At 39.1% G+C, this 23,388-nt stretch overlaps 4 protein-coding genes across 6 annotated transcripts in view; 2 read left to right on the forward strand and 2 right to left on the reverse strand.

The window, feature by feature from the left end:
- Nucleotides 1-16,801, reverse strand: part of TSGA10 (testis specific 10) — a 22,279-nt gene extending 5,478 nt beyond the window's left edge. The window contains 12 exon segments of the mRNA XM_027896592.1: nucleotides 594-762; nucleotides 986-1,041; nucleotides 2,238-2,392; nucleotides 4,382-4,497; nucleotides 5,897-5,956; nucleotides 5,958-6,040; nucleotides 8,399-8,478; nucleotides 8,667-8,838; nucleotides 9,823-10,026; nucleotides 11,255-11,329; nucleotides 16,387-16,575; nucleotides 16,694-16,801. Of these exon segments, the coding sequence (XP_027752393.1) occupies nucleotides 594-762; nucleotides 986-1,041; nucleotides 2,238-2,392; nucleotides 4,382-4,497; nucleotides 5,897-5,956; nucleotides 5,958-6,040; nucleotides 8,399-8,478; nucleotides 8,667-8,838; nucleotides 9,823-10,026; nucleotides 11,255-11,329; nucleotides 16,387-16,575; nucleotides 16,694-16,801 (1,467 nt within the window).
- Nucleotides 16,388-18,028, forward strand: LIPT1 (lipoyltransferase 1). Its single transcript, XM_027896612.1, has 2 exons — nucleotides 16,388-16,477; nucleotides 16,659-18,028. Exon 2 carries the CDS (start codon nucleotides 16,886-16,888, stop codon nucleotides 18,005-18,007), a length of 1,122 nt encoding a protein of 373 aa, XP_027752413.1. The 5' UTR covers nucleotides 16,388-16,477; nucleotides 16,659-16,885; the 3' UTR covers nucleotides 18,008-18,028.
- MRPL30 (mitochondrial ribosomal protein L30) overlaps nucleotides 16,490-23,388 on the forward strand; it is a 14,858-nt gene continuing 7,959 nt past the window's right edge. The window contains exon 1 of the mRNA XM_027896620.1: nucleotides 16,490-16,495. The gene's annotated coding sequence lies outside the window, so the exon portion shown is untranslated. The remainder of the gene's footprint in view (nucleotides 16,496-23,388) is intronic.
- The window catches only part of MITD1 (microtubule interacting and trafficking domain containing 1), a 7,226-nt gene continuing 3,051 nt past the window's right edge, over nucleotides 19,214-23,388 (reverse strand). For 2 of the 3 annotated variants that reach the window (XM_027896614.1, XM_027896613.1), the window contains exons 6-7: nucleotides 22,831-22,891; nucleotides 19,214-22,743 (exon numbers count right to left, since the gene is read on the reverse strand). In XM_027896614.1, the coding sequence (XP_027752415.1) occupies nucleotides 22,648-22,743; nucleotides 22,831-22,891 (157 nt within the window). In that variant the 3' untranslated portion in view covers nucleotides 19,214-22,647. The remainder of the gene's footprint in view (nucleotides 22,744-22,830; nucleotides 22,892-23,388) is intronic. The other variant, XR_003572654.1, reaches the window with a different exon arrangement.

The raw sequence follows: 23,388 nt of genomic DNA on the forward strand, positions 1-23,388 counted from the left end.
ATGCTGGTGCAGGAGTATTGTGTGTGCACGAGATGGCACTTAAATATTTTAATTACTTTGACTAGGAACTGCACAGAGATAATTAACACAGTAGACAATGTAAGTTTGCATTATAACCATTATCTTTTATCCAAAAGCCACTTTTAAAGAAACACACATCAATAAAATGATATTAATAACATCTAGAACCTTGTTAAAATGTGTAATGTGTGAAATTATTAGCAGGTGAAAGTACTAAGCTTTTAAGTACTCTAGACCAGTCACAGCACAGTATAAGGAACACTCACTGCTTCCTTTATAGTACTTTTCTATACAAATGGTAGCTACAGCTGCCACATTGGTTTTACTTTAGGATCAGGAAAAAAACCACATTAATTAGCTGTTCCTCAAGATAAATATCCAAACAATCACATAAGAATAGCTGGTCCTCTTCATACAAGTGAGCTGAGCAATAAGGGAAAAATCAGAGTTTGAAACACGAATTTAAAGCTAGTTTGCAGATTTACTTCAAATGAGGAACCACCAGTTCCCTGCACTACTTGGAAAAGAAACTGTTTTTTCTTTACTGTCAAGGGTTCTTGGTACAAATATACCTGAACTTCTTGCTTAATATTAGAAAGATGCTCTTGTGACCTGTCATTTTCCTGAGCTAATGATTCTCTGTTCTTGTTGGTCTGTGCGAGTTCTTTGTTGGTTTCTTGTACCTCTTGATGCAAACTGGTGATATCCTTCTCATAAAGGGAGAGTGCTTCAGCAGATGTCCTATGCAGCAAATAAAAAATTCTTCAGGTATGACAATACTGCCCAATCGAATACAAATTACAGCTTTTCCAGTGGTTAAGTTTTCAAGTCAGGAAAGAAAGCTGTAACATTTTAATATTCATTTGAGTAAAAAAAAATTCTACATGAGTACATCTTATGATTCATTTTTTCATTTAATGCTTTAAATTAATGACAATTTGATAATAATATTGATATTTCTTACTTTGTGGAATGCTCCAACTCAGAAATCAGAATCTTGAAATCTGAAATTATTTTCTCCTGGAAAAGAAATATAGAATTAAAATAAACCTCTCACCCCTCCTCAGTATAAATGGAAGAAAAAATCAAGCAATATTATTTATATCTCTCCTTATTCATCTAGCTGATTATTTTAACTATCTAATGCAAAATGGATTGTGATTTTCCAAGCTTCATGATGTACTATTTAGATTTGAAAATTCTTTTCTTTTTTTTTTTTTTAATTTGAGAAATAAAGGAACAAATGTTGTTATCATCTGCAGAATATCGTAATTTTAATTATTTTTTTTTATCCTTTATGTTTCTAAATGTAGCACTTTGCTCACAGTCCCAGAACTAAATGATGTCTGCTGCCTATTAGGTAAGTTAACACAGCTTTCTACAATGAATAAATTCCTAGTCTGGTAGTTTGTAATTGATAAAACAAAAAGTATATTACTTTACCCCCTGTCTTTGCACAGAGATACTAAAAGAAGCCTAGGTAGGCTTAGAAAATATCTTCCACTTGAGAAACAAGAGAGGTGAGAGGGAGCCATCTCTTTTCTAAATGACACCATTTTACAATTTACAATTGTAAAAATACAAAGTCAGTGCCTATGGCAAGATGATATTAGCCTGTCCTGCAATATCTTTTCCTCAAGATTTTGTTAAAAATCAATGCAAATTCTTGAGTTAAATGACAACAGTTAAAAAATACCTTATTTAGTTTATCCTAAATCAATATCCCTGTCACTTAAGCTGAAGTGAAAAATAATGTTTCAGAACTAATAACTAAGCAGTTTCATTATATAGATTGCAATCACACTGTGCAATAAACTTAAGGTGAAAAGAATATAATTCAGGTGTTTCTTCAATGACAACAAAGGGAATATTATTTAGCACCCTGCATCTTTAATGTCACTGGATCCCAAGGAAGAATTCAGGTTAACCTTTATGACAAATGAAATATTTTATTGGCTAATTTTTCCCACTTCAGGACAGTACTTAAAGTCTTCTCTCTTGGTAAGTATAAGCCATACAAAATACCTAAAATGAGGTAATCAGCAATGCTCACATCCACTGCTGTTGAAGTCAACACGAGTTTTACTGTTATCCTGAAGGGGCAGAACTAGATCAGCACTGAGCACTGTTGTAGGTACCAACATAACATAGGTGTGATGACCCAACAGATCCTTTCCCTGTTTACCTTTTGTGACTATTTACTTATTAGAACGTACTTCATTTGCCAGGCTTTCCTCAAAAGTAGCAATCTTCTCTCTTCTTTCTTCCACATAATCTTGCAGAGATGCCTTCTCTTTATCAAGTTGTGCAATTGTTTCTTTCAAAGCACAGATCTCTTCTTCTTGTACATGGCTTTGTCTTGAAAAGTTACCTGAACTCAATCAGAAAGGTCTAATTTTTATTATTTAATCCCATTTGAAATAAAAATTCTTTTGATACACTTCTATAGCATAAAAGAAGGCGGCAAAAGCTTCCCTTTAAGAAAACACTGAAGCATGCACCTTTTCAAAATATATAAATAATTCATAGAAATGCATTCTTCTTTAGATCAAGGCCTTAAATTACTTGGCTCAAAGCAAATTTATTCTTAAAGGGCAAATATTTAGATAATTTTAAAAAAATAACTGTCCTGGGTATTGTAAGCTATAGGCTTAAACAGAATTACTATAGACTGGAGCAATTCATAGATTGACAACATGTAATGACTGATGAAGTAAGAGACTGCAATCCTGATATTACCCAGTTTTCTCCAGAAATAATTCAATTTATTTAAATGACCTTTATGTAATAGTGAGAAAGAGTAATGCAATTATAAAATTCAACACCACTTGAAAATGTAAGAATGAAAAAAGAAATCTATTCACTACAAAATCAAATTCTATAATATGTCTCTGAATACCTTCATTAAGCTGATACTGTGTTACACACTACATTTACCTTTAAATGGTCAGAGAGTCAATCTTTATTTGATCTACATACGTTACATTTGCAGAAAAGAATCACAGAAACTCCTCTTATAGCGAGCCTTACATCCTATAAAAAACATGCAGGCTGACACACCAAAGGGTCATGCTGCCATCCAAAGGGACCTGCACCAGGTGGAGAAATGGGTTGACAGGAACCTCATGAAGGTTCAACAAAGGGAATTCCTGAACCTGAAGAGGAACAGCCCCAGGCACCAGTACCCACTGTCTGGAAAGCAGCTTTGGCAGGGAAGCTGGGAGTCCTGGTGGGCACCATGTTGAACATGAGCCATCAATGTGCCCTTGTTGTAAAGAAGGCAAATGGTGTCTTGCTCTTCATTATGGAAGTATTGGCAGCTGGTAGAGATAGGCGATTCTTCCTCTCTACTCATCTCTGATGAGACACTTCTGGAGTGCTGGGTCCAGTTCTGGTCTTCCCAGTATAAGAGAGACATGGACACGTTGCAGAGAGCCCAGTGAAAGTCCACTAAGATGATTGAGAGATCTCTCCTACGAGGAAAAGCTGAGATTGTTTGACTTGGAGAAGAGAAGGTTCTGGATGGGATCTTACAAACATATCTGAAAAGTGGGTACAAAAAGGACAAAGACAGGCTCTTTTCAGTGGGTCCCAGTGACAGGATAAAGAGGCAATGGGCATAAACTGAAACACAGGAGGTTCCCTCTGGAAATCAGGAAACACTGGTTTTTACTGTGGAGGTGACGCAGCAGTGGAACTGGTTGCCCAGAGAAGTTACAGAGTCTCCTTCCTTAGAAATATTCAAAATCCATCTAGTCATGGTCCTGGGCACGTGGCTCTAGGTGGCCCTGCTTGAGAAGGAAGGTCATACCTTGCCCACTCCATGATTTTAAGTAAGGGTGTGTTACCACCATTTTACAGTTGTAGTTTTGGAAGATCATACTCCTTGGCACTACAGGAATTCCTGTATCTATCTCCTTTACTCCTATGATATAAACAAGGTGCAACATATAATACAGGATATATATTATAATATACCATAAAGGGTGTTCTTCTGACTTTCATCACCATCATCTTACAGTGCTGAGAGGTGCTGCCACTACCTTAGGTGATCATAAGTACAGCTGATACCCTCAGACACTGCACGCTGGTACCAAAACACATTGCTCAGCTGTCAGTGGGTACTGTCACTGAAACTTACTTGCAAGAGCTCTATTGCATAATTTAAAATGCAAATCCCCTCCAATAATGAAAGAAAACAGAAGTTTTGCACTCAGAATGTTAAAACTGTCAAAAGTATACTTATTCGAATTCAACACCTTTTCTTTCAACCCATAAGGGAGAAAAAAGAAGAATAAAAATGTAGAATGTAACAATTAGCCTACTGAACTTTATTATAAAAATCGTATCTGTCACTCACCAATTTTTTCATCCAAAAGCATAATTTTCTCTTGGCTAAGTTTCATTTCATGTTTTTTCTTAATGAGGCTTTGCTGAGTCTCTGGAAGAGTCTGTTTTGTCTTTTCTTTCAGTAAACTGGAAAAGCAGAAGAATTAAACAGGAGAATTCAGACATTGATATATTTTTTTTCCTTTTTGAAATGTCACTAAAATTGCAAAAGATACGAAAAAGTGAGATTCTTCTATCTTTTTTAGACTATTTGGGGTATTTTATTACTGTTAACTGTAATATCTGTATATTAAAGTCTGAATACTCCTCTAAAGGATCACAGAAAAGCAAGAATTCTTTAAAGCAGGTGGTTGTAAAAATTTCACAAAAATAATTACAATAGAAATCATCCCTTGGGACATAAATCCCTGACCCAAGTTATTTGTCAAATAATGTAGTAGTATTAATGATTCTCACACTGTTCAAGAAAATGAAAAGAATTATCAGCCTGGTTCGGAGGTGGAAAGAAAAAAGATATTTCAGTAGCAGCATCTAATTTTCAACAATTCAATTTTTACAGTATTCATAAATCTGACAATGTATTATAAAGGAGTAGTAACTCAGGACTGGGTTTGCAAAGATGTTCATGCTATTTTAGAAATCACAGTATCATTAGAGAAGTATTGTGGGTCAGCACAGTATTGTGTGATATACCCAGCATTCTCACTACTCAAAATCCAACAAAAAACCGACAACACCCATGTGTAAGCTACACCAGTCACTTGTAAGGACACAGGTTAAGAACAGTGTTTCTCTAACTGAATTATTATTAAGGAAATAAAAGAGGAAAAACTTGCAGTATTTCCTCTGGCAGCCTGTTCACTCAGTAGCCCAGTTCAGTCTGTGATTTACTCCTTCATATCTCTCTGCACAAACTCCACATTCGATTGATCTTTTCTTCCAGTCAGGAAATTATTGGTTTTTATCTTGCACTCATTGACCTGTGCTTTATTCTCTAAGGGCTTTCATTGAGTCTAGTCCTACTACATGCTTCTGAAAATGGTGAGGAGATCCAGTTGAGCAGCAGGCCATAAACTCTATGCAAAGTGTTTCAGTTTCTCTCACAAAAAGGCTCCAAGACTAAGACATGGATAATGGCACCTAAACTAATGACACCTGACATTCATTATTTTATGCATGTTTGCCCCCTTTTATAAAAACAAATATTAAAACCAAGAGAGCAAAATTATTCATATGCAATTTACCAAAAAAATCATTCCCTGAAGTTTCTAATAAAAAGCTCCTAGCTCTAAGTCAAAGTGAATTTTAGTTTTTCACTGAAGGTGGTTTCCAGCATATCATCATATCAAGAAGAAAAAAACATTTGCATATAAATAAGCAATGAGGAAAACAATTTCAGTCTGAAAAGAAAGATAAGCAGCTTTTGTAAATTCCTTTCCCTTTGAGCTATGTTACAGTTATGAAAACCAATGAACATAGGCTGATGTTACCAGTCAAATTAATGTAATTTTATACCTTTAGTTACCTAAGAGAAAGATATTCTGCCAAACTCAGCTCAGTTTCAGAGGCAAGTACTTTTTTTGTCAATCTTTTCATCTGTTTCCAGAGAATCAGTGGTGTCTTTCACTAGTGCCACTTTGGACATCTATTCTAACCATTCACTATTTAACTGTAAATATAATCAAACATTAAAAGCTGAAAAAAAGGCCTGCTTTATATATATAATTTATATTATTTTAATTTTTACTCTGTTTTTAGCACAAAGCTTTTCCTGAGGAAGACATGTCCAAGTATTTCATTTGCTCAAGGCCTGACTACAAGCCTATTGAAGACAGTTGACAAAGAGCTGAAATGTGACTTTCACTTCTTTTGAAGGTAAATCAATTTCCTGTCTTTCAGATCTCTAGGAATATTTTCATTTATTCGTGTAAATTTTCTGGTGGTGATTATGCCTAAGGGCGAAAATGTTTGTCATTGATCAACATTAAAAGTTTTCAGTGCAAAATAACATAAGGGAAAGCATTATTATGGGTGTACGAAGGGAGAAATCCCAGTTTGGGATACAACACAACAAATGATGGCTTTAGGCCTCTACTAAGTTACACACCTATGCCACTAATGGGGTAGAGAAATCATTGTAAAACACTTGTATAAAGCACTATGTAACCAGTTATCACCATGAAGCCCTCAGGTCTGTAGCTAGAACAAAGAACAGGCCTAAAACCTCATGCACAAACTCCAGCAAAGCTAGTTTGAAATCTCCAGTTTAAAGAAAGATGCATATTTTTATCAAAATGCTTACACTTAACATTCAAAGGACTGTCCTTTCTAAATTATTTGAAACAGCTCTTTTAAAGTACAAATATTCTCACCTCGTCTCTCTCCTCATTCACTGATTCTTTCAATACTAATTTCTGTGTTACTGTAATCAAAGGTCAGATTTCAAAAGAGCAAGTCAGGAAGCATCTGGTACACAGTAACTTTTTCAGTACTAGTGCCATAAATTTCATGTTGATTGTATCGCCCTTAAAGGGTACCGAAAGAACTGAGGAAATAAGATGTACCTAAAACAAGGCTCCCAATATTCCCTACACATATGTAGGCATGTGATTAAAGTTAATTTACTACTCAGAGCGATTCTTCACATCAGATGCACTCAATTTAGTATTATAAACCTTGGTATTATATTTATAAGCTTGGTAGGATTTAGAAGGCTGAGGGGGAAAAAGAAAATGAACCAAAATTTATAACCACAAAATCTAGAAGAAAGATACGCTACAGAAATCAATGTCAATGTGTTTAAAAAACAAATTTTTCAAAGACTATAAATAAATTTAACATTTACATTAATTTTATTAATGCTTTCATTTTCTATTTTAGTGCCATACATTAGCAAGCAATTAATTTAAACCATATTAAATAGGATTTGCCAGAACAGTGCAATTACATTTGGTTTTGAAGCATCAGGTCCTAGTAATACACAATTATAAGATAATTCACACTGATATGGACTCCTGGTCTCTAGTTTTAACTTCTGGTTAAAGCAAGGCCAACTTTGAGGTCAGACTGCTCAGGGCTTTGCCCAGTCCAGCCTTGAAAATCTTCAAGGCTGGGGATTGCTGCCCACATGAGAAAGAAGTATTTCCTTGTATTCAGCCCGAACCCTTTTCATTTCAACCAATATCTATTATTCTTCCACCATGCACTGCTGTAGAAAGCTTGTTTATGACTTCTTGATGCGTACTGGCAGGTAGGACTTAGGTCTCTCTTACGCCATTTCTACTCCAGGTGGAACAAGCCCATCCTAACCTGGATACAAGAACACTGTGGGTAACAGTGTCAAAAGACTTGGTACAGTCTTAAACCCATAGAATTACAGAACAGTTTGGGTTGGAATGGACCTTAAAGACCATCTAGTTCCAACCACCCTGCCCTGGGCAGGGACACTTTCCACTAGACCCGGTTGCTCAGAGCTCCATCCAACCTGGTCTCAAACACTTCCAAGGATGGGGAGTCCTCTGGTCAACTGTTCAGTGCCTCACCACCCTCACAGTCAAGAATTTCTTCCTTTTATCTAATCTAAACCTGCTCTCCTTCAGTTTTAGGTCATTCCCCCTTGTCCTATCACCACATGCCCCTGTATAAAGTCCCTCCCCATCTCTCTTGATGGCCACCTTTAGGTACTGGAAGGTGCTATAACGTTTCTCCAGATCCTTCTCTTCTCCAGGCTGAACAACCCCAACTCTCTCAGCCTGTCTCTGTGCCCTATGATCAACTTGGAGTCCCTCTTTGGGACTTATTCTAACAGGTCCGTGTCCTTCTTATGTTAGGGGCCCCAGAGCTGGACACAGTACTCCAGGTGGGGTCTCACCAGAGTGGAGTAGAGGGGAATAGTCTTTGTAAATAACATCCACTGCTCTCAACCTGTTGCTTTCCAATAGAAAACAATTAGGTCGGTCCTGCAGGATTAACCATGAGCATCAGCTGTATTACATTTACAATTCTACAAATAATTATTTTCCCTTACATTATGAATGGTAGTTTCAAGCTCTTCAATTCTCTGTTTTAAATGAGCCTTTTGATTAAACGCAGTTTCTTGGGAAATTTGTATCAAATAACAGTAACAAATCACATATGGAACAAGTTTCAACTCACCACAGACTTGTAAAGCAGTTGATGCTCAGGATCACAATAGAAATCTTAAGCAACTTTAATTACACTACTAAGTAGTTTTCATGTATAAATAACCTGGTGGGGGGCTGGGGGGTGGGATAGAATGGGACAGAATCAAACCTTTAACTGCTCCCTGAGGCTATCACGTTTTGCAGTCATCCTTTGGAAATCTGACAGTGCTGTATCCCTTTCTATCTCCACGCACCTTAACATAGCTTGAGTTGCTGCAGTGCTTTTAGGAGTCCTGGGGCGTTTTATAACTTCCTGAAGGAGCCAGGAAATCTCCTCCTGTGCCTGTTTTTAAAAACAGCAACATAACAGAAACATGGAATAAATAATGTAGTGTGTTACCATAGCCTGCAGTTGGTAATGCAGAGCATCCCAGAAACTGAGTAATATCAAAGATGAAGTATTTATTTGTGCATATATTCTTTGATTCAGAAAAGCATTCTTAACTCAGGACAACACTTACAAACTTGTATTAAACTGACAGATTTAAATCACAGAATTTCCATAACTTTTTTTTGCTGTTTTTTAAACAAGTACTTTGCATTTTTTCCTTTTTCATACTAAACTAAAAGTAGAATTTTTTCTTGCACATCTCCTTGTTATTTCAATTAATCATACAAATATAAATAAAATGACCTGTTCATAAAGATTGACAATTTTGCCTCTCTCAGCTGTTAAAACTTCAAGTTACTCAGAATTTCTGCCACATGATGCTCATATTTTTTCGGCTTTGATGTAAGTTCTTCACGTTCTCTCAATATTTTAAAAACTTCTGGATCAAAACTCACTCCCTTAAAGAATAAGGTGATATAAGGTTAAAGGAGAGAAGCAAAACTTTAAAAAGTTTCTTATTATATCTGGTTTAGAAAATTTTATGAAAAATCAGTCTTCAACCTGATAACTTCTAGATAGCCAAGACTAATGTATATGTTTCTCAATATAAGAGAACAGATATACATACCATTTTCTAAAATACACGTTTATCTTGAGCAGTAAATGTCTATCAATCATAAATGGTACTGACAAGCATGTTAATAATTACTTAATATATAAACATTTGTCAGTTACCATTTAAAGTGACATACATGCATGCAGAATAAAGCAGCAGTTAAGTTCACACTATTGGCCCATTCCAGTCCTATGCATCCTTCTGTTTACAATCAATTAGGTTTTCTTCCTGGTGATTATAGCTTTGGTAGTTTAACATAAGATAAACTGACACTCTAAAAAATACATTCCTCTTCTTCCAAAGTGGTTTCCCAAGCTCACTTGGATGGCTGAGATTTTTTTTATTTACATATGGTCACAAAAAGAGGTTTGCTTAGGACTTGAAGATGTGTTTCTTAATACCTTCAACAAATTCTCAGTCTCACATTTCTAGTAGTCTCTGTTCTCTTCCAATGACTTAATAAAGGTATCAAGCCTTGAGGGTGACTTCCCTTGCTTTATTTCAGATTCTGTTTGTAAAATAACCTGCACGAGCATAAATGAGAGAATGCATTCACTTAAACTTCTGTAATTAATGATACTTCAATGTAAAATGGATAAATGTACTCTTCAAAATGAAGATGAAGCAGATATCTAATTAAAATAAATATCCATATAATATTTTAAAGTAACTTCTGCATCTGTTTTTTCTCTTTTTTGTTATATTACAGAATATGTCTGAAGGTCTTTCTAAAAGGGATCTGACAGGAAAGAAAAGGACATGAAAGCTAAATGTTAATGAACTTGAAATACATCTGTTCAAAACAAGTAGATTTGTACCGGAATATCTAATGAATTTTTAAATATGAAAGAAAGTAGGACACTATGCTTGTTTAAGATCCGTGAAAGGTGAATTTTTGCAATGGAAATAAAGTAATGTGCAAATAAATATTGTTGAAATCCAGACAGTCACCTAGGGGCCTAAAACAGATTCTGAAGATGAACTGCAATTCCGAAATTCTAAATTGCATATCAAATCCTGTTTGTTTAGGTGTAAGCTGACTTGATTTTGGGTCTCTACACAAAGTAATTTCTAGAAAGTGATTTCTATAATCAATTTTTGGCATTCATACAAAAATTCATCATGCCCTATGAGTACCTCTGACAATAAAGACAGCCTAGATGTCTATTACAGTCATCGTCAGTGTTGACACATCAAATGATGTGGTGAATGATTAGATGAATCCCATCCTAATATTCTGCTCTCTGATAGAGGCACTCTCAAGTTCTCCAATTATATACATTGCCCTAGTCCTAGGGAACGGATCAGAGCGGTCAAGCTATCAGTACCTTCAGCACTTCACTGAGCACCAAGGACTCAAATTTACGCACAGAATACATATTCTCACTCACAGTACTACTTATACCCAACTTATAGCAGAAAAAAAAAAAAAAAAAGGTAATATTTACATATTCTACAATAACCATTATTTATGCTTGCCATAAAGTGGTTAGGCTTTAACCAACCCAAGCCCCTCACAACTAGGATTCAACTCCCCATCAGGAGCACTTCAGATGCTCCTTTCCTCCTTGTTTTCCGCCGCGCACAGGGCACCAGCAGCCCCCGCAAAGCCCGGAGCCTCCCTCCGCACACCCCCGGCCGGGGCGCCGGGCCGAGTGCCGCCGGTCGCTGCCTTGACGCGGCTCTCCGCTATCGCCCTCCGGCCCCCGGGGAGCTGCTCATGGTGATGCTGTGGGCAGGTAAGGCACTCACCTGTGGCCCCAAGCACTCACTCACCGCCGCGCCCGCTCCCACCCCAACACCCGCCTCCTTCTCTCCTTCCAGTACCTAAAGGTGTCCGACAAGAGAGCTGAGGAGGGACTTTTCACAACTGCGTGTAGTGACAGGACAAGAGGGAATGACCTTAAACTGAAAGAGAACACGTTTAGATTAGATATTAGGAAGAAATTCTTGACTGTGAGGGTGGTGAGACACTTGGAACAGGTTGCCTGGAGAGGCTGTGGACTCCCCATCCCTGGAAGTGTTCAAGACCAGGTTGGATGGAGCTCTGAGCAACCTGGTCTAGTGGAAAGTGTCGCTGCCCATGGCCAGGGGTTGGAACTAAGTGGTCCTTAAGTTTTCTTCTGACCCATCCATGACTGTTTTCATTGAGCCAGGTGTTCTATGGGACAGAAGCCAAGGAGCTGTGATGACCATACCAACTTCTGGTACAGTACCAGCACAACAGCTTACCTAAACAGCTCTGTGCAGTGAGCGTGCAGTCTCAGCACCTTTATGCTCTTAAATCTTGTTTTCAAAGATTATCATAATCCTTGTTGTCCCTACAGGTGTATATGATTGAAATTCTAGAGGCAAAACAAAATCAGACGTTAGAAATAATCCTAAAAAATATTTTAAAAAAGATGCATTGTAAAATATTGTACAAAGTTACCAGTAAACCCATTTTCCCCATTAATTCTTACATAAATATTTATGAACACTGTCTTCAAAGAAATTTTAATTATTTTTCTACTTGGTTTCATCTTAGGAGGTTTTTGAATAACTCTTATCTATGAAAATTCAACTTTCAGTATCGGGTTTATGACTTAGAGCACAGTTCCTCAATAAACATAACTAAAGTCAAGAAAAGGTGTTCATATTTCTTTTTGGTTTAAAGTACAAATGAATACTGAGTGATCAGTTGCTGCTATACCTTTTTGAATGGCTTCTTTGTTAGGGGAGGGAGTTAAGCCAAGGTTCTCCTCAAGTGACACAACATTCTCTCCACACCTCAACAAATAAAAAGATGACTTTCTGCAATAATAGTTCAATTCTTCATAGCTATTTGGGGATGGAAACAGGGAGGTGGGTGAGCATAATAAATTGGCATTCTCTGGCAATACCACCTCCCATGGTTGGTTTGAGTGGAATTCTTCGGTTTCAGAGCACCTTTAACTCAAACCTCCCAAGGCCCATCTGCACACATGTGGCACAGGCCTCATCTGTGATTAATCTGAAAGCCTCAGAGAAAGGCAGGGAAAGGCAACGCAAGCAATGCTCACAGGTCAGAAGACTTCAGAGACAAAGCCAAGCAGCCAAGTTTCGTCAGCCCAGCCCCAGGAGAGAGATGGGTATTCTGAAACTGCCACAGCTGATCAGCTGGGACTGACAGTGAGCTCAGGGAGCTCAGCTGAACACCTCTGCTCTAATTAGGTTCATCTCTTTCAGAAACTAATATCCAAGGAGACACTTTTACAGATGAAAACTCCAGCAATTGCAATACAATCTCTCTGGCTTGACAAGAACAAAACAAGTGTTAGATAAGACTGATAAAATCTTGTGAAAATAGCCTTCTTTTAATTAAACCTTATCCTCTATCCAAACCCCATCTAATTTGCTTATGTGTTTGTAACATTATGTGCCAGTTGTATCGTCCAGAAGAAACATCACCCTTAACATCACACTTGTTTCTTGACAGTGTCAAGCATTAGCTTCACACGTGTGATTAAACACCAGTCTGAACTCATTCCTGATTTTTAATGCCAGGATTGATGTATTAACTGGTTTACAGACATTGTAAAGTTAAAATGTCATGGTATTACAAGGCTAATTACACTTTTCTTTATTCCAGCAACAAAATCATATGAGAGAAACTACTTCTTACACCTTCTTATGTCCAAAACGGCAGTTCTTATTTACAGTACCTCTAGCTGCATATCTCTTCTTGGAATGGCACAGGCAGGGACAGGAAGATTGGTGCCTTTGAAGAAAGTGATGTGAAAAGGGTAAGGGGGCCATGTGAGTCCTCTGGCTCCTATTGCCTGCTTCTGCCGGGCATGGATATAAAGAGTCTTTGAAAAAGGTTGCTTTAGGTAGTCACAAAGTCAAGCTGAGAAATCAGATGAAATGCACTCTCTTCCTTGTTAGCCACTAGCAGAGTTTTATATTCTGCAGACAGTGCCAGGTGAATGATGGGTTTTTCTTGGCAAGCAACCACTATAAAGCACTCATGAATAGAGCTCACCTTTTCAGATATTAGGTGTGAGCAACACCTCTGAAATACAATCCCCACCCAAAGAGAAGAAATTGGAAGATTTTAACTTCCAGAAAAAGAGCAAGAGAAACAAGTTTCTTTCTTATCCTCCCCCCATCCTGGATTTATTATAAGTCTTTCTTTCAGATTTTGGTATGGTGGAAATCATCAGAGGCTCTGCATTATCATGTTTATCTCAAAAAGAGATGTAAAAAGAGCATTTCAGGTTTTCATAACTTTAATTATGAAGAATAATAATAAGATTTTTATTATGAAGAATAAAAAATTATTCTTTATGAAAGTTCATTTTAGGAGTGAAATTGACATTTTTAATTAGTTTTGCTCTGGTATATCTAAGGTACCCTCTAAGAGACAAATGGTGAGTTCTCTCTTACATGTTAATGCTGGTTAATGTTGTGCAGAGCAGTTACTTTGCTTTTTGTATACCAAACAACACTTTGTTGATCAAAGGAGAAATGAAATTCATACACAGGAGTGTTTTCAAAAGCAAAAATAACAACCACTGTATTTTGCTGATGTGATTTATACATTAGTTGTTGAGACATAAAAAATGTACTTAAAATTCCAATCCAGAGGAGATAAATAGATCATGGTGTGCATTTCTAAATTCATACTTTTTGCTTATTGTCAGAATATTTCCAATCATCTTGCTGGGTTTGTCTTCAACAGTAGCCACTTTTCAGGAAAGGTGTTTATTGTTGCATGTGTATTTTATCCTTCAGCATATCAGAAACAGATCCATGACATTTTTACCTGTCCATCCAGTATTCTGCACACTTTTTTTAAGCACACTGTGCTTCTAACTATGGAAACATTTTTTAACTAGAAAGATAAAGAGTGTAACAGCTCAAAGTAGGTTTTTAGTGGCACCCTGTGGCAAAATGACACATTGCAAATTTCCAAGAATCAACTGCTGAAATGGAAACAAATGGTCCCATATTTTGTTTGAGTTTTAATAACATCAGAAGTCTCACAAGAAGTATTTCCCTACCTCTGACCAGCGTTACAGTGCACAGGTTCACTTTTGCATTTTGCCAACCATATCCAAAGTTGATTTTCCAGTATTCAAAAGTACACATGCCTTTTAGCTTGTGCATTACTGAATAGCTCGCCCCAGTGAAAAGTTATCACCAGTCTAATTTAGCAAAAAGTTATGTCTATTTCAAATCACTTAAAACAATTCACAACTTTGTGTGTGTGTGTTTTGTTGTTTTTTTTTTTTTTAATATGACAATACAACGTTCCAAGTGCTGGGACACACATCACATCAAGGTTCTTTTAGAGTCTGTTTCTCCCACTAATCACCAACCAGCACCCATGTGGTGATGGTTTCTTACCTTACCCTACTACGCCCACACAGCTCTTTTAAGGGTTTAGTAAGGAACTGTCATTCTCTTAATTAATCAGTTCTTCAGTAGGATATAACCCCAAGCTTATGTTTTTAATCTTGGAAGTCTCTCATCCTTATCCACCTTCTTTTCTCTTTCACCTTTCAGGGAATATAGCTGTTCTGGATACTGTTTCTTCAGCTAGAAAGTTAAGGCAATTCAGGTCACATTATAAACAGTTTTCTTTACTGGAAAAGCAAATATATGAACACCCAATTACACACCCAAAGCCAAACTGCTTCCTCAAGTAATCTCACTGTTTCACTAGAATAAGAATATCAACTTGGCATTTCTTTGAAAGCCACCTGTTCCTAGAACTAGAGAGAAGAAAAATTACTTAGCCCTAACTACCTGATCAAGAGGGAGAGCCTATGTGAATTCTCACAACCCACTGTACCAATCTTTTTCTCTACAATTCCTTCATGTCTTGGTACTCCTATATTAATGCAGAATGGAAGACAAAAGCACGCAACGTATCCTTCATGAATACACATACATCAGAAAGAGATGTACAACACATATTTGCTCATAGGGATACTACTGCAGGTAAAACATTTCAGCTAGCATTGAACATTGTCACACAGTGTAAGCTTAAATACAGACAAGAGCTCTTGATAGTTATGTGTGGTAGACTTTAAGAAAGGCTTAAACCAATGCAAATCTGGAGACAACCTGCTGCATGATATACCTCTACAGTCACAGTTTTTGATCACTTCCAGCTTGTTAATGAATTATGCTGTCAACATTTGGTTTCCCTATCTTCCCAAGTCCCGTGGAGAGTTTCTGTGTATTTCACAAGCCTCTGTGCACTTGTGTTAACCCCTTCAGTCTCTTTGTGAACCCATGAAAGCTTCTAGCATCCACAACCCGTGGCAAGAAACTGTGCAGCTTGGTCTTCAAGAAGAATCATCTATTTTATCCGCTGTGCATTGACCTCTTGTTGGCATGACCCTGTAAGTACTATACTGTAAGTATCTGAAGGGAGGGTGTCAAGAGGGTGGAGCCAGGCTCTATTGCTGGGGGTGCCCCGCAATAGGACAAGAGGTAACAGGCAGAAACTGATGCATAGGAAGTTCCACTTGAATATGGGGAAGAACTTTACTGTGCGGGTGACTGTGCACTGAAACAGATTGCCCGGAGAGGTTGTGGAGTCTCCCTCGCTCGGATATTCAGACCCGTATGGGCACAATCCTGTGTCATGTGCTCTAGCATGACCCTGCCTGAGCAGGGAGGTTGGTCCAGGTGACCCAGTGCGGTCCCTTCCAACCTTTCCCATTCAGTGATTTTGTGACCCGATCATTCTGGCTTTGTCCCAGCTCCCTCCCGCTGCACAGAGCCAGGGCTACGCTGGGACAGGCGGGACATCGGCAATCCCCGAGCAGCTGGAGCCCGCTCCCTGCTCTCCGCCCCCATCCCCTCCCCTGCTCCGCGGCGGGGCAGCGCCCGCCCCCAGCACCTCTCACCCGGGAAGCGGAAGGCGCTCCGGAGGCCGCCGGCTCCAAGGACGCCGCCAGCTCCAGGGAGTCCGCCGGGGCAGGGACGGCGCTCCCCGCCGTGAGTGACGCGGGGGCGGTGGCGGCGGGCGGGGGGCACAGGGACACCGCGCCAGGAACCCCGTGGAAAAAAAGCCAAAAACCCCTTACAAAGCTAGACTAGGCGAGGTAAAACCGTATTAGGAAGGCTCTGTTGAGTGAGGGGAAAAATACACATTCTGTTTCTTCCTTTGGTCTTTTAGGCACCAGGGACTGCGAGGAGCAGCTACTCTTACACCCCCGGATGTTTACGGGAAGCTCCCGACAGGGCTTGAGCGGCATCACCTGGAGGAGCACCATGCCTTGGAACTGGCGTGCTGCCGTGGGAAGAGCGTGACTGCGTCATGCCTGCCTCTAGCATTTCATTTCTGCCGCATCCAGCTTTAGCAGAGTGGGAATTCCTTCCATCCGCTGTCCAGTTATTAAAAACATGGTACTCCAGCCATCGTTAAAGAACTGCCTTCGGCTGTCCTGCATCCTCAGGACTCCAAAAGCTGGCTTCAGGAACACAGCTCGAGGAGCCCTCATTATCCAGTCTGTTTCTAATGACGTTTACCAAAATCTAGCTGTTGAAGACTGGATCCACGACCACATGGATTTAGAGAAGCGACAGGTCCTTTTCCTTTGGAGAAATTCCCCTGCTGTGGTAATAGGGAGACATCAGAATCCCTGGCAGGAATGCAACCTCAGGCTGCTGAGGCAAAAAAATATAAAACTAGCCAGAAGAAGAAGTGGAGGAGGCACGGTTTACCATGACCTAGGTAATATCAATTTGACTTTCTTCACAACCAGAAAAAAATACGAGCGAATGGAAAACCTGAAACTGGTTGTGAAGGCACTGAAAGCCTTGCGCCCCCAGTTAGACATACATGTCACTGACAGATATGACATCTTGCTAGATAGGCACTACAAAATCTCAGGTACTGCTGCAAAGCTGGGAGGGAAAAGTGCTTACCACCACTGTACCTTACTCTGTAATGCAGATAAATTTGTTTTATCTTCTGTGCTAAAAAGTCCTTATAAAGGGCTAAAGAGCAATGCCACTCCTAGTGTGCCTGCCTCGGTGAAAAATCTCTTTGAAGAGGATCCTACTTTAACTTCTGAGATGCTCCTGGATGCCATTGCTAAGGAATATTCTACACAGCACCAAATAGATCATCATATCACCTTAATAAACCCAGCTGATGAGACTCTGCTTCCTGGAATTAGTAATAAAACTAAAGAACTACAAACCTGGGAGTGGGTGTACGGAAAGACACCAAAGTTCAGCATTAGCACGTGTCTTAACATGGCCTATAAAGATTCTGTTCTTGACGTTAAAGTAAATATGGATGTAAAGCATGGAAGGATTGAAGTCTGTAACATCGATCTGCCGGAGCAGTGGCTGCCACCAGCACTGTACAGTGAACTGGTCAGGAGCCTTACCGGCAGTAAGTTTTGCCCAAACGAAACCACAACGCTAGCAACAACATTGCTAAGAGTGTGTCCACAAGATGATGAGTTGCACAGCAGGTGGAATCTGCTATGTGAGAATATGATAATGCTAATGTGACTTGCATTTCAAAAATTTAAGTTGAAAACAAAATTAAAACAATTTCTGCAAGCTGAATTTTTCTCTTACTGGTCAAACTGTTCAATCTTGTGCTTTTGTTTAATATTACAATTAAATGTCACACTGCCTCACCCAGTGTTCCCAAACCGTAGGATGTAAGTCACTGCTGACAAGACATCACTGCTGCTTAAACCAGAGAAAATGGTGGGGGCATCCCAAATTGGCCCTGTAGCCCATGGCTGACAGAGATGGGATGGGGTAGGTGAAAACTGGTGCTGTGCTGCTGCATTGGATACCCCAGCCTGCACCCTGTTCCTTGGGGATAGTAGTCCAAAGGCTGTGTCTCAGCCCCTGAACTGTGTAGAGAGGGATGTCCCCTGGTTTCTGGTTGAAAGTCCTTTCTTGCAGAATGCTGGTGCCCCTGTGCCTCCACTGTACAATCGTGGTAGTATGCTGAACTCATTGCTGGGTAATGAATCACTTTGACAGTTCCACCCTGGATCAGGGCTTTTTTGTCCATGCGTGTGCAAGAGCGGGCAAAGGATTAGGAAATTCAGTGTGGGGGGTTGTGTGATGAGGGCAGGAAAGCCTTAACTGGGACAGAGGCCACCTGTGCCTCCTTTGTTCTTGCACTGCCTGGCACAAAGCTGGGAGTCCCTACTGGCACGGGTACTAGTATCTAAGCTAAACTTTAGGAGATACAGTTGCAAACACAGACCTGGGAGAAACAGGTTCCTTATGTTACAAGCTAGGAGAAAATTTTCTAGTAAAATACAATAGTGAACTGGAAATGACAATTTTAATGTTAAGTAATAGTTCAATATAAAGTAAAATTATGAAAGAAAGGCTCGAGATATATTTCACTGTTGTTGTGAATAAGCAGAATGCAATTTTGATTAGGTCAGAACAGAAGCAGTTTATCCCAGACAACCAACAATAGGACAAGGGGACATGGGCTCAAGCTCTGCCAGGGGAGGTTTAGGTTAGATGTTAGGAAGAAATTCTTTACAGAGAGGGTAATCAGGCATTGGAATGGCCTACCCAGAGAGGTGGTGGATTCACCATCCCTGGAGGTTTTTAAACAGAGATTGGATGTGGCCCTTAGTGCCATGATATAGTAATTGGAGTTGGATCAGGGGTTGGACTCGATGATCTTGGAGGTCTTTTCCAACCCAATCTATTCTATGATTCTATGATTGCTACAGCTGTAGGAGAGAACCCAGTGTAGCAGTGACAGACTCCACTGATGTGAAGTCTCCAAATGAGGTAGTTACAGAGTTTATGTACCTTTATATTACACAGCTCTTTCTTCACCAAGCTGCTGTTGCATAGTAGAGTCAGTTAAATTTGAAGTGGGAGGTTCATCAAGCAAAAAAAGCTATAAATTCACCCTATCAAGGTGTGAGCACATCAAGGTAAATTCCATTCAGCACAATATATAAGCACAACCCAATTTACCTAAGTCTTTTCCCAGAAGGTTAACCAGACTGGTAGGAATTAAAATAAAACCATGGTATCCAGAAATGAGACAGATAGTTACAAAGAGCTTGTTACTAGATGACTTATGTGTTGCCCTGAAATACCAATACGGTTTACTACTTCTGTATATAAGGAAACTGCAGGAAAAACAGAGGTGGATATAAAATCGATTGAGAAATGCCAGTATCAATTAGGCAAGAAACAGTTTTGCTGTTAATAGGGCAAGATAAATAAAGATCAGTCTGGCCTCAAGAAAGTAAAGAAGCAGTGATGTTTATGTTCTTGGGGCTGTCCTAATCACATTTCCAAGCCCGTGCCATGAAGGGAAAGTTGGATGAAAAGTTAGCATAACTATTGGACAAAGACTCAGAAGGCTTACAGGTAGGTCTGTAAGGACATTCTGATTTCCAGTGTCCTTGTTGTCCATATAGAAAATCCTCAGCTGAACCTCCAGTAAGGACTTTAAAATGTCCCTTACCTTTCTAAGTGGCACCAGGGGGGTTTCAGCAGGGATCAGTCTACAGTCCTCCCAGGCCAAGCAGAACATGTGAATCGAAGTCACAGCACTGCATGCTGTCACAGAGTAACTGGAATGCAATTTTGGTCAGGTCAGAACAGCAGCAGTTAATTAAATAATGATGCCCAGATGAGACAGCGGCAAATACTTAAAAAGTGATGCCTGCAAAGGCCTATAAGATATTGCTATGTTATTTCTACACTGCTGGCATCTTAAAAAGATGAGTGGTTGACCAGCTCTCATGAGGAGGAAATTACATATCAGAAGTGACCTACCTTTAGTTAAGGAGTACAGTCAGTGCAGGTGAATCCAGCCCTCAGCTGGGACTGACTGTAGGGCTGAGTCCAGGAGGGAAGGTGGCTTAAGCTCATCTCCACAGATGATGCCAGGAGGGACAGTTGTGGCTGCATAATCCAGGTGATGACCTGACTGCATCCGTGTGAGCAGCAACACAGAAGAATGTGGCTTGGAGTCAATGATTGCAGAACTGTACTCTCAGATTTCTCTGATAGCTTGTTGTTTTTTTCTATTCCTTGATGCCCACTGCTCTTCATAGATGGAGTTCCTACTGACAGCACAAGGAACTGTTCAGAGATAAAGGGCTTATAAATACAAATTTCAGTGCAGCACCAAGTGGTAGGTCACTAAAGGCTTACTTGTACATATGTACAGATACTGCATATCCATGGGATCTGCAAGGAAAGCCGTGGTCTTAGCTAGTGAATTATTAGAAGAAAAAGCCCTTTATTTTGTTTCTGTCTGAAATTGCTGAACTAGGTTAAAAGACAGAAAGCTTCACATTTGGGAAGTTTACTCTATTTACAGTGAGCCTTCTCCCAAATATGGCTGGATCCTTGAGGCATTACCCAGCTTCCCTGAATTACCCTATGCAGTGAAGAAGTCAAACAGATGGCTAAAACTACAAATAATAAAAAATATTCTTTATTCCCATTAAAAATAGGCATATATTATACACAACTGAATAAAATTCACAACAGTGACTAGAAAACTAGTATCACAGCAGCAAGCCAGGGAGCTTCTATGGAATGTTTGGGGGAACAACTAGTAGCACACAGCTCTGTGGCACATATATTATTCATTTTGCTGATGTAACATTCCAAAGCCGAGAGATTACTATGAGAAAGGGTAAAGAAGGCAAACCACTGGCAAATTGTGACCCAGAAAATAAGGTAGAGACCAGCTCCATTTCTTCTTGATTTCTGTGGAACAGATTTGTTGTTATAGGCAAGAGGAAAAGAATAGCAGCATAAGATGACAGAAAATAAAATAACAAAGCACATTAACATAAAAAAAAGTATAATGGAATACATCTATAAACATGCTACTAGAATACAGAGGCCTACTGCATTACAGGAGCAGAAAGCATAAGGCACCTATTAGTCCTGAGGCTGAAAAGATTTTGATGGGACCTGCAAAAGAGGCCACTGCCTGTTTTTCATGTCAGAACACATGACTTTGGTGGATTCTTGCTAAGGAAGAACTCTTGTTAAAGAAGAAAAAGCAGCTCAGGTAATACCTTCTGGTTTCCAAAGGATGAAGGAATGTCAAGGAAAGACTTTGTCTTTACTCCAAATAGCATATTCCTTAGAATCCCAGAATATTCTGACTTGGATGGGACCCACAAGGATCAGCAAGTCCAACTCTAAAGTGAGCAGCCTGTATGGGGATTGAACCCACAGTGTGTTATTAACACCATGCTCTGACCAACTGAGCTATTCAGGCTATCCAACTTTTGAAAGAGCTTAAAAATAAATTTGGGTTTTTTTAGGGGACTACCGTAGTAGTAGGGAAAAATGCAGTTGAGACTGGCATGAGTAGCCAGTCGTTGGACTTTGAAGTCAGAGAATAAGACTGGGAGAGGATCACATATCCTTTCCACACCTAATGCAAAGGATGGAAATCAGGTATATGACCATACATCATGGAATAAAAGTACATATGGGAGTGACAGGGAAGACAATATAGCTGTTTGCAGCCTTCCTAGTCCAAAATCCATCATGCAGAGACACAAAAGGCAACCCTAAAAATGACTGTATACTGGACACTAAAACTTTTGTAGGCAAGAGGGTTGGAAAATGGAATGTTAAATTTGGGGTTACTAGTAAAGTCTGTGAAATAAGGTATTACAAGATTGACTAAAACCCAGCAGAATAGTAGTCATGACTAGAATACAGGAATTAAAGGAAGTAAATAAGTAAATAAGTAAATAAGACTGCTTATAAAAGAGGATATGTGGCAGCCCAGCTTCCAATGTTTGTGAGGTGGTCAGTTACAGATATAAACCCCAAAATTGCCTCAAGACAAAATCAGTAGTAAAAATAGAAATTACAGTAAAGAGGCTTTTAAAAGACAATATTGAGGGTCTGTTATGCAATCAAGATAAAATTTAGACATGGATTGTATTAATTGAGATTACAGAAGAAGTAAAGTGAAGGAATTTACAGTTGTGTTTTCTTAGACTCAAAAGCCTCAAGTACTCTTAAAACTATAGATTATAGAAGCAATGCTGCTCTAAGTACTTGGAAGAGTTGCTTCTGAGGGTGGGCAGCTGGACTCAAGCGACATCTTCCCGTCCTATATTTTTATGCTTCTGAATACACTTATTAAAAGCAGTCATATCTGACTACATTTTCTTTGTGTGTTTAGTGTGAAAGACATCCACTGTTGTTTCGTGACAAGGTCGCAAGTCAAAGTCACAGTATCCAATGCTGAAACGACCCTGCAGAAATTAACAGAATTGACATGGTGAGTAGATACTGTAGAAGAGCTCATTCTAAGTTAATTAAAGAGGTCAAAGCATTTTTACCTGTGGTTTCTTAAAATAATCAAGACCCCTTCCAATCTTAATCATCCATCCATTGTTGAATCTGTTTTAAAAATTCACAAATTTGAACACTATGAGTATGCTGAATTAAAAAAATAGTTACATCTGCATGATGCACAAGCTCCTTGTTTCAATCACAAGTATTTCCTAGTGTCAACAATACCTGTGTCATCCACAGAAGACACTATTCTGTATAAAGAGACAACTAATATTACGTTCACAATTAAACAACATGAAACTATGGAGGCTGATTTTATCCAGTGAGGGCCACTGCCTTCTACTTTGTTAACCACAGCTGTAATTAATAGTTGTCTCAAAAGTTAGGGTTAAGTAGTTTGACTTCTAATAACTGGCATTTGCACATTTTTTAAAACCTGCACCTGATTTCTCGGTCGTGTATTGAAGATGAAAATTCAATATTCAGTGTTACTCCATAATTCCTTAATGACTGTTGTATTTCTTCCAAGCCACTCATCTGCTGACTCCTCCCACTACCCTGTAAAAAATAAAAATAATGGGGGGGGAGGGTTGGTTTTTTTA

This window comes from Empidonax traillii, unplaced genomic scaffold (assembly GCF_003031625.1).
Source record: "Empidonax traillii isolate 1590-97213 ecotype Southwest subspecies unplaced genomic scaffold, ASM303162v1 scaffold503:size689781, whole genome shotgun sequence".
NCBI lineage: Eukaryota > Metazoa > Chordata > Aves > Passeriformes > Tyrannidae > Empidonax > Empidonax traillii.

Bases quoted from the DNA above. Each gene is read 5' to 3' on its own strand.
- LIPT1 (XM_027896612.1), top strand. From the start codon at position 16,886: ATGGTACTCCAGCCATCGTTAAAGAACTGCCTTCGGCTGTCCTGCATC.